This window comes from Apus apus, chromosome Z (genome assembly GCF_020740795.1).
Source record: "Apus apus isolate bApuApu2 chromosome Z, bApuApu2.pri.cur, whole genome shotgun sequence".
Classification (NCBI taxonomy): Eukaryota; Metazoa; Chordata; class Aves; order Apodiformes; family Apodidae; genus Apus; species Apus apus.
Genome location: NC_067312.1, coordinates 28428905 through 28439981, shown reverse-complemented (window position 1 = coordinate 28439981; position 11077 = coordinate 28428905). Strand labels below are relative to the sequence as shown.

The window sequence follows — 11077 nt, the reverse complement described above, 5'->3', positions numbered from 1 at the left end:
CATAAGATTGTAAAGTCCTTGTTTTAGTCCCTTTGCAATTGAACTACATTTGTTTGAGTACTTATGTCCTGAGGAGCTCTCTCTTATAAAACAGCATTCAAGTATTCTAGTTTAACATCCCCATTTTTTCTGAGTTAAGGAACGAAGTAGACCTTGGGCTTCTGTTTCCATTACGAGTCTTCCAGAGTCCCGTAACTGATAGCTGTAAAGTCTTCCTCTGTAATACACACTCAGCACTAAAGCCAGAGTATTGCTATTTGGCATTATCCAGTGAAGTGCAAGAAATTAAATAAATTATGTCTTTATTGCTATAGTACAATACCAAGCAAAGTCACTATTTAATACAATTGCAAGGGTTTTGTAGAGCATTTGTCCCTCCTCCTAGGGCGCAGTAGTTCAGCTGCACTGCAAGAATCATGTTGCTATCACGTGTCAAATGGCAGTCTAAGAAGATGTGTTGAGTATTCTCGAGTCTGAAGAATCAGACCTTTCATCATATTCATCTTCTGTGTAAATTGGTTGCTTAGTCACAATAGGACAGCCGTCATCAGGGATGGAGATCCTAGGATCTTCTGACGAGCGGGAAGGAAGGACAGGTGAGCTTCGGAAAACGCTGGCTGAGTTGCTAGAGAAAGGACTGACATACTGGGACCGCAGCTGATACTGCTGCTGCAGCGTCATGGTGTTCCACAGTGTGACATCATTGGGCAGGAATGGGCTGGACTGGTTTCTTGCCAAGGTGTTCCTCAGCATCAGTGGGTAGCGTGGAGGCTGAGGGAAAGGGTGCTGCAAAGGTACAGCTAGAGGATTTGGCACAACGTTACTGGAATCGGCAGAAAACCTCAGCGTGTCAGGAACTCTAAATGCTGAGCCCACGGACCACTTGGAAGACGAAATAGGGTACGAACTCAGTGTATGTTCAAAAATGTGCCCATTTGAAGGCAAAACAAGACCATCAGGTTCTGCAGAATTTCTCTCCCCACTGGACACTGAAGATCGACTGGACAGGAGAACCTCTACAGCGCTCACGAGATCACCACCACACCCCTTCAGGATCAACTCCAGCACAGTTGGCTTTTGGCTAGGGAAGATCTTTTTCAAGACTTCAAGCGGAGGTCTGTTGGCTTTCAAACTGAATGGTAAAGAAACTGTCCCAGAAGGACCTTCTATCAGGAGGTGGTTTTGCTCTGGGTGGTACTTGGGACTGTCTGGATGGCTCTCTGTGCTCACTCCATTTTTCTGAACTGCAAAACCAACCTCATCCACTGAAACAATTTCAGGGCTTTCAGGAGGGAAGCCACTTTTGGCTTTAGTCATATCTGGGGAACTCCTTTGGTCTATGTCTTTGTCACTGTAGGTCTCAGCATTGTCTCCTCCACTGGCATCACCCAACCGCTCCTCATTCAAATCTGCAAAGAGAAGGCAGAGAAGTTAATGAAAAATGGAGGCTAAAAGTTTTTACAGATATTTGAGGATACAATCTTCTTAAAGAGAATGGAGCTGGATCCTAGGGGGGAGAAAGGGGGCATTTTTCACCAAGATTCTGCTAAAATGGAAGTTTCTTTGCAATATCTCACGAGAACAAAACTGCAAAATAATGTGACTGGTCTGGGCACTTTATGCTGCCTTACAGATACCTGTCTCATTTTCCCATGTACAAGAAAGGCAGTGGTGATTTATCAAATATGCTATATTAACCCTATCTCGCTGGTTGCAAAGCAGCAACACACACCAAGTGCAAGCTTTCCCAGAGGAACTTCACTTTCACATCATGATTCCTCACTAGCACCATCTCACTGGCTGTGAGCTGAAGATATCCAGAGGGCACCTGGCAGATGAAAACTCACTCTGCAAGCCCAACAGCATTGGTGGAACCTCTCCATCTTGACTACTAGCAGCAGCAGAAATCTTCAAATAAATAAGTTTATTCCAGTTCTGGCTCTACAGAAAGTAATTTTTTCCTCAGCAGAAATCACAGGCTTTTCCTCCAAGACTTGGAGTACAGCTGATACCTTGGCCCATTAGAGCACAGAATCTAGAAAAATCTGGTTTAAAGTGGACCTCTGGAAGACAGCTGGTCCAATCTCCTGTTCAAATCAGGAATAACTGAAAATATAGAGCAGGATGCTCATGTCCCTGCTCATCTGAGTTTTAAGTAATCTGAAGGATGGAGATTCCACAACCTCTCTCAGCACTTGTAGCCAGTACCTTGTCTTTTGTGTGCTAAACTAAGAAGGGTAAGACCTGAGAACAGGGCTGAAAAAAAAGGCTGTCGACCGCACTGTTTCCAGATGAACACCCAAAAATGGGGATAGCCCAAAACTCTGATCACTTTGGTAGTGTCTGGCCAGAGTATGAAGCATTTTAAATACAACTGTTTGCCAGAAAGCAGAAGTGAAGGAAAGGAAACCTTGACAGCTTTCACAGCTTATGCATACGGGTGCCAATATACTTGCTTGAGATTTTTTGCAGTTAATTTTCCAAGAACGCTGTTGTGCTGGCCTTCCTAATACCGCATCAACATCTGGGGAAAGGGTTGTTATCCAATCTGTGGCTGGCAAAGCTTGCTTTAATAGCAGTGCTTTTGAACACAGGTATGTGAAAGACAATCTGCAGAAAACAATACAACTATTTGCTTGGTTTCCCAAGTCCCTACTGATCAGCTGAACTTGAGAAAGAAGGTACATGAAGAAAGGAAGGAAAGATTCCCAAAATGTGCTGATGATCACCCCTGCCTTATCAAGATGGAAGAAGTTAAAGGCATGCAAGTGCCTGAGCTGCGCTGATCAGCATGTACACTCCTACCTCCCACTCCCCCCAGGAATGCATAGTGCATTTCCCTATGCAGCAGGCTGAGTTTAGTGTTGAACAGATCAGTTTGAGACAAACTCTATTAGTGCAATTTACCCACCTTGAAAAAGGAGGCAGGGTCTGAGGAAGCCTGCACTCAGCAAGAAGCTGCTATGCTCACCAGAATGGAAGCTATAAAGAAAGATGAGATCCTGGCTGAGCACAGCCTGACACAGTCAGCATGGCAAAGGGAGGTTCTCCTCATCTGGGTTACTGTGCCAGGCAGAAAGGATGGGCCATCCTGCAGAGTGGTGGGATGCTGATAGTTGAGCATGCAAGCGGTCCTTATGAAGATCTCACCCTCTTGTACCAGGTTAACCTTTTTTGGGTACCTGTTTTTATATCAGTTATCTTCTCTGTCCAGTGCAAATGGAGAAGCAATAACACTTCATGTAGGTATATTACAGATAAGGCAATGTATGTATGCACTTCTTTATACACTCAGTGCATCCGTCTTGCCTGAGCAGCCAAAAGGGAATGCAGGAAATGTTTGTCAGCAGCAAACAGGAAACATGTATCCTGAGAAGGTGGTAAGATGTCGGCATAGCTCCATCCATTATTCGAAAAAAAAAATGTGAGGCTTACATTACCTTTCCCTCCTAACTCCTTCATCTGTTCATAGTAATGTATTTATTACAAAGGATAGGATGTTAAGAATAATTCATATCTGAGTGAACTGGCAATTTATACATAGAAAGCTTACTGGGCAGTCGGAGAACAGCTAATTCTGTCTCTGTCTTTCCAGAGTTAGAGAGGCATTTAAGGGAGAAGATGGTCCTAATTTCCACATGAATAGATTGCACTGTGGTACCAAATATTACCAAATGGACCACAGGCAGGTAGAGCATATTTCAGAGCTACTGCTCTTTTCCAATGTATCTTTATGATCTGGTACCAAGTACCACTAGGGGGAAATACACGCTGCCAAAAAAAAAAAAAAAAAAAAAAAAAATTTAAAAATCATATTAGATCTCCCTAATACACTCCATGATCCTCACTAATTTTTATTTCAAGATTTTTCAGGGTTTTTTTTGTTTGTTTGTTTTCAGGACCCTTAAAAGTATTCTCATGAGGCTTGGCTAAAAATCTTCTTCAAATTCCAAAAACTCATCCCGCTGAAGTTCGTATCTTACTGATCAGGAGACTGCACAGCTCCCATCTCTTACCCTGCTCGTACAGCCCAGCCAAGGCGGTGCGTCTCACCAGTCTATTGGGCTCACAGGGTCAAATCCGCAAAACGAGATTCCGGCGATTTAAATCAAATCCTGCTATTAGCACACGGAGGATTATCCCCAGTTGGTTAACACTGAGTTTGGATACTGTTGTTGGGTTTTTGTTCGGGTTTTTTTCCCTCTGCCTTTTTGAGAGCCTTTCTGGCCGCCGGTGCCGGGCGGCTTCGCTCGGCGGCTGCAGCCGCGGTGCGCGGTGTTACCGCTGGCGCCCCGGCCCGGTCGCCTGGCCGCTGCCAGCTAACCCGGCGGGTTCCCTGTGCTTTTCTGCCTGGCAGGACGTGTTTCCACGCTGTTTGTTCCTCGTTGGGACGCCGCGCGTCCCCTAGACTGAGGGCGCGGGGAGGGAGAGGTGGAACGCCGCGGGCTGTCCCCATCCCTCCACGGGGGCTGAAGAGATCAGGCGTTTCGTTTGTTCAGCACGGGCACAGAGCAGCAACCGCTGAAAAACGAAGACTTGCGAAGACACATTATAAATGTCCTTACGTGGGCACCGAATTGTAGGAATATTGCATCCATGTATTAATCCTAAATACCCATATTTTCAGGCACAAAAAATGTTAATTCTGTGTTCAGAATATATATCCTGCTACTCTTAGTCAAAAGCATTTTTTGTACCACTCGTAAGCTTCACATGAGGATGTTCTAGGCTTTAAGAAAGAAATATCGACCTCACACATTTTATGTTTCTCGGGTTTAGGGAGAGTGAGGGGTGGTGGAGGATGTTGTTTTGTAGTTGTTGTTTTTGTTTGAGGTTGGTTTTGTTTTGTTTTCCCACACCTTCTATTTTATATTCTCTGCGTTCAAGTATTCACTTTGTCAGCCCTGAGGAAACTGGGGAAAACGTTTTCTTACCGGTATAAACCATGGGAAGTATTCATCACATAATGTGCATGCAGAGACAGATACACAGTCAGATCTACAAAGATGCAGGGCAAATACAGATACTCATGAAACACTGGCAGAACTGTGAACGCAATCACGGTAAAATCTACATAAGTAAAGCTGCTACGAATTTGGAGCAACTTATGCCCAAAATGTTACTTTCCTGTTAATACATTAAAAATCATGAGGCAAATATTGTAAAGGGACCAAATAAGAGTATAACGGGAGTGAGAAAGAAGCTGTTCTCAAGTTAATAACTTGTCTGGAAAACTTGGTCTAATGCATTGGAACCAAATGTGCTTCCTTGATATTCCCACTGCTGACTTTCTGCCAGAACAGCCTGCACTTTGATTGTTAGAACAGCTCTTTCTACAACGCAGATTTTCTTGGATCCCAAAAACATCTGCTGTTTTCCCTATTTCTATTATTAGAATGGACTGATACCAGAACTAGCATAAAAACACGTAAATCTAAGATCGTGTAACTCTCACAGGGGGTTTTGTGTTGGTTTTGGGTTGGGGGCGGGGGGGGAGCTTGTATTTAGTTTTTGGATTTTGTTTTTTGGTTGGTTTTGTTGGTTGGTTGGTGGGGTTTTTTTCTTGATCCTTGGTTAGTTTGGGATTTTTTTGTTTTGTTGTTTGTTTGCTTGTTTGTTTGTTTTAAACTACTTTCACTCCAAACTTTCTTCCCCATCTTCAAAGGTCTAAGGTACTTTGTAGGAGGCTTGTCACAGTTCCCCAAATAACAGAGATAGACTGCTGTGCTGCACTAAGGTGCTGACTCTGAAATTAACAGAAGACTCAACACAGCATTATAGTAATTGTTTGCTACGACAGAGAAATGTCACATGCGCTCATGTGGAAGATGAAAGTTCATGAGCACAGTAACAGGAGTATTAATTGTTCGGAGTTAGCAAAGACAGATACAACAGGGGTAGCTTCTAAGTGTGTTGTTTGCACAGAACTTTGCCATTGTCCCACCGAAATTACCGATTCTGTCAGGAATAAAAATACACGGATCTGATTCTACCGTATATTGGAAAATACCTCCTCCATACTGAACAAAAACCCCACAACACCAACCAACCGACCAACCAAAAAAACACCAACAAACAAACAAAACCCCCTCACCTTCAAGGAGATTAATGTCGGGGGGGGGGTCTATAATTGTGGCTGGGGGAGCAAATAATGACATAATCTATTTTCATAACGGTTTCTAATATAGGTAACAGTGAGAGAGGGAAGAGAAAAAGAAAGTCCCGCCATTCAGAGCGTGCAGGATGGTTGGAAATAAACAGGTTATCTGTCTAACCAGATACGTGGCGGTATGTGACAGAAGGACCCCCCCGAAGAGATAATTTCACTCATTCCTATGTTAATAAAGGGGGGGGGGGGAACCAAACCTGTGCAACAACGGGAGACGAGAGACCGCGCCAGTCAGGTTTGTGGAACCGGGGCTGCTCCCTGGCACCCCCGATCCCCGGACAGGGGTGCCCCGGCCCTCCCAGCTCGGCCTCACCGGGGGCGGGGAGGGGGGAGGTGGCGCCGCGCCGCGAGTCTTGATTTATAAAGATCTCCCCCCTTATTTCCCCCCGCCCCCCCTCGTAAAGCTGTTAGCAGAAAGTGCTGAGTGGCTGGCAAGGAAAAATTTCTCATCAATACACTTTGATTGTATTTTGCAAACAAAATGCCTGTTGCTTGGTAACATTTCACTTGAGCTTGACCTTCCCCAAAAGTTATTGCTATCAGATTCGATTTACACTGTCCTCCCGTGATTACTGTAATCTTTTAAACTGGGAAGTTCATATATCAGGAGGAAGAAAAGCTGGGCGTGCAAGTCAATACCGTTCCTATCCGCCAGATTTATAACCTGCTAGCGAAGTTTATTTGTTTCCCTTTCTGGAAGGAGCCAAGGCGGGTTTTTCCCCTCTGTTTTTTTTTTCCCCCGGCTTTTCCCCGATCCCCCTCGCCGTCCCAGCCGCAGCTGAGAGCCGCCACGGGTGCGAGGACGAGGCGGGAGGGAGAGGAAGGCGTAAAGGTTGTGAGCCGCCGGGAGGCTGCGGGCAGGCGAAAATCTGGGGGGCGGAGGGACCCCAAAGCCCTGGCCCTGGGGAACGGCCAGCGGAATCGGGCACAGATGTAGGGGACGGGGAGGCACAGAGGGCGGCAGGAGATGCAGAGAACCGACCACAGAGCACTGCGGTCCCAGACCGACAGACCCTGCCGTGCCGCCGGCTCGGGCCCCAGGGTCATGTCTTCACCAGAGCTGAAAGTGCTGAATCCAGTGCCGAGGCCTCGGCGGACGCCTCTGGGCCCGTGCCCTCGGAGAGAAACCAGCAGGTCCCTCCCTGTCTTCCACAATCACCCCGCGGTGCTGCGGCCGCCCGGCAGCAAGCCTCAAAGGAGCCGGGCCGTGCGCGAGTCCCTAGGGCTTGCCATTCCTCACCCGGGCCACGGGGTAAAACTTTATTGCAGTCGCCGCTTGCCAGGGGAGCGAGCTGCCAAAAGGATGCTGGGCATCCTCGTAGGGGTAAACTGTCAACTCCCGCTCAGACACGGGCGGGAAAGGGGACGACGGCTCCAGAGAGCTACTTTTGCGTCTAGAAATGCGTGTTACTAGTAAGTCGTACTGATAAGATGCCGGCTGCGGGAGAGGGCTTGTTGGCCAACAGAAAGCCTTCGGGGTCTGCCGAAAGCAGCCTCGGGCACGGCCGGCAGGGCATGCCAGCGCGGGGGGGAAGCCACAACAATCGGCTCGGCCCGCTCATGATTTGCCTCCCCCGCTCCGGCACTACTTGCTTCCCACAAACCCTCCAGCTCCCGGCCCCACTTTCGGCCCGAAGCTGCCCGTGGATATTTTGGCCTGGTCGAGGTCCCGCAGCCCGATACCCTGGGTTCGACTAGCAAGCGAATGGCTCTCGGCCGGCCCGAGGGAACGGGCCCAGCAGCGGCACGTCGGAGAGGCAGCTGCCAGAAGCGGCATTTGCCGGTCCCCACGCAGGTCTTGGTGGCTGCGAATCCCGCCCGCTGGAGGATGTGCAGCTCCTTGAATGTTACGAGCGACAAAACGCACTTGCCAGTAGGCAGTAAGAAGTCGCGGGTTTTCTTCCTTCCACTTCCCACGGTGCCTGTCGGGAGGAAGGGGAAGCCCTCGTCTTTCCTCCGCTGGGGATCCCTCCCCCGAGACCCCCCGTCGGGGCTCTGACCCGGGCGCTACCCACCCTTCCCCTCACCACTGGATTCGCGCAGCCCCCGCGGCGCCCGGCCCGACCCAAACCGGCCTCACCTGCCTTGGGGACCGGCCCCGGGAGCGCGGGGGGCGGCTCGGCAGCCCAGCGCAGGGCGGCGGCAGCGGCCAGCTCGGCGGGGGCCCGCGGCGGCGCGGCGCAGGGCGGTGGCCCCGGCGGCGGGGCGGGAGGCTCGGCGCTGCCCGGCGGCCCCGGGAGTGCGCGCAGGGAGTCCGGGAGGAGGCTCTCCAGGCTCTCGTTGGCCTGCTGCCGGCGCAGCGCCACCTGCGCGGCCATCACCCGCTGCCGCTCGATGATGAGGATGCACTTCTCGCAGGTGCAGTCCTTGAAGCGGCAGTAGCGTTTGTGGCCCTTCAGCCAGGACAGCACGCCGTGGTTGCGGCACCGGGCGCACTTGGGCGTCCGCTGCAGCGGAGCCCGCGGCGGCTGCGACACCGGGCCTCCCATGTACAGGTACGGGGAGCCATAGCCGTTCATGCCCGCGGGAGGAGCCCGGCCAGCCCCGGGGCAGAGAAGGGGGCAGCGGGAACGGACGGATGCCGGGGTGGCGGAGGAGAGGAGCAGAGGCGGGCGGCTCTGCCCGAGGCCTCGGCGGGGGGCGCGGCTCCAGCCCCAGGTCGGCGGGAGTAGCCGCCGCCCGTCACGGTAGCACCGGCGGCCAGAGCGCTGTCACCGGCCGAAGCGACACTGCCTCTACCCGCGCCGCCCCGCCGAGCCCAGCACCCCTCCGCCCGCCCCCCGCCCTCCCCCCTCCGCCCCCCTCCTTCCCCGCCGCCACCGCCGAGGGTATGGAGGGAGGGAGGGAGGGAGGGAGAGAGAGACAGAGACAGAGACAGAGAGAGAGAAGGAGGGAGGAAGGGGGAAAGCTAGGGGAGGGGGCCCTCTGTCCCGCCGTCGGGGGTGGCAGCGCCGTGCCAAAGGGATCCGTCCTCCAGCGGGCCTGGACTGGGGCTATTGCCACGGCCTCTCAAAAGCTCGGGACTTAGGGCGGGCAGGGTCTCCCGCGCGAGGTTTCCCTGGGCTTCGGACGAGGCCGCGGGGCCAGATCCCAAAGTCCGGACGGGGCGTTCGGACCCCGCGTTGAGAGCCCCTTAGAAGCCCACGGGATACTACGAGCGGCAGCACGGTGCGTGGCTGCTGCCGTAAAAGCCTCAGTGGCGCTGCGGCGGCTCTCGAGCCCAAAGTTTCAACAAAGTTTGGAAGCCGCGAGAAGCTCTCCCGGAGCAGAAGCTGTCAGGGACCAGCTGCGCGGAGCCGATGGCGTCGCGGGGCCGGGCAGCTGCGGGCGGCTTCCAGCCTTCCCGCTACCCGCTGCCCCTCCTGCGTCCCTCGCCGAGGCAGCAACTGAAACGCAACCCGTGGTTGCAGAAAGGCACGTGCAACTCAGGGCAAGTCAGACTGCTTGCAACCTATTTGATGTGTCTGATAGGGCAGGTGGTAATTTCTGGACCTCCGGCCGCGGGGAGGTTTCTCGCTGAAATACGGTTATTTCCAATACGGTAGAGAGAAGTTTAAATCCAAATGCACTGTGTTAGTGAAAGAAAGTATGGTGATACGGCTGGGAGAAAACAAATATCACTGCAAGCCATTACGTGCCCCCGCACCGGTACTTACAGAGTGCGCTAGTATGCAAGGACTCTACTTGGATTTGAACCCGTTTCGTTGCCCCAAGATCTCCCCTGCTTTTCCCAGACACCTCCGCATTGTAACAGCTACACGAAACAAGCCATTTAACGAGGGTACGTCATTAGAAAATTAGATTTAAAACTCGGGATGTATTTCGTGGCAAAGAATAAAACCCACGGCGTGTGCTACGAATATATTTGGGTGGTATTTAATTACTTGGCTTTTTCCTAATTACTTTTCTGCTTCTTGCGGAAGCGAGACTCAGGGAGACCTTTCTCACCAGGGCTGCGTGCGAGGTGTGAGGGAGCATGGGCAGCCCATCGGAAACACCGTCTGCTGCCGGTTACCGCACCGAGGCGGGGGGGTGAATCGGATCGGGTGCGGCGAACAGCCCGTTTGCCCACAGCCCCGGTGGGATCTCCTTTTCTTCGCTGCCGGGCGGCGTGCACTGCCCCGACAGCCCTGCAGCTCGCCGCAGCGCCAACTGGCCACCCTCTCAGGGCATCTTACACACTCATGGGTCCTCGTCGGGGGAGAAAAACAAACTAGCGGTGTCTCCTCCGGGAACCAAACAAATACTCATCTATCTCAAAACTGAGTAAAAGACGATGCGCAGCTGCTCTTGGGAACCCGTTTCCACAAAACGAAGAAGCACGGTACAAGTGCGGGCGCGGGGGTGGAAAACCCTCCTCCGTCGCCAGCAGGACAGGGGCCGGCGGCTGCCGTTTCCTGGCCCGGGCTGCCCCGGCGGGCTGGCTGGAGGATAGGGGCCCCTCTCTCGCTTGGCTGCACACCGGGCGTTTAGGCTGAAATTACTCGTTTGATATAGTGCCGTAATCCTTTTCTCATATTTGATGGGAATGTTTTCCATGTCCTAGTATTTGACAACATCTCCCCATAGAGCCAGGTTCGTATTTGTGTTGGCAAAACTGCCCCTGCCTGAAAGGCTATTGTAACCCAACACCTGACAACCCCGGTTCCCATTTCTGCTGGCAGAAAAGGTTTATTCAAGCACAAAATGGGATCCCAGCAGAAAGCTTTTCAGAAGAAGGGGCTATGGTAAACTGCACCACATGAACTCCGTTTCCAGGGCTATTAAGCTTTTAATTGGAAAACAGCAGAGGAAATTTCAAGGTGACTATAAAGTGTTAGCAGTTAGAGCCCAAAAGAATAGACTGAAAGAGAATGAATGTGCGAAACATATGCTCTAAATAACATTTAGCGGAAAGGGCCTGGCTCT

At 51.4% G+C, this 11077-nt stretch overlaps 1 protein-coding gene across 1 annotated transcript; it reads right to left on the bottom strand.

Annotated features, from left to right (window-relative positions):
• Positions 1-444: 444 nt before the first annotated feature.
• On the bottom strand, positions 445-8688 carry DMRT3 (doublesex and mab-3 related transcription factor 3). The gene is made up of 2 exons (XM_051642089.1): positions 8250-8688; positions 445-1409 (listed from the first exon to the last, which is right to left on the bottom strand). The coding sequence occupies exons 1-2, from the start codon at positions 8686-8688 to the stop codon at positions 445-447; spliced, it is 1404 nt and encodes a 467-aa protein (XP_051498049.1).
• Positions 8689-11077: the final 2389 nt, after the last annotated feature.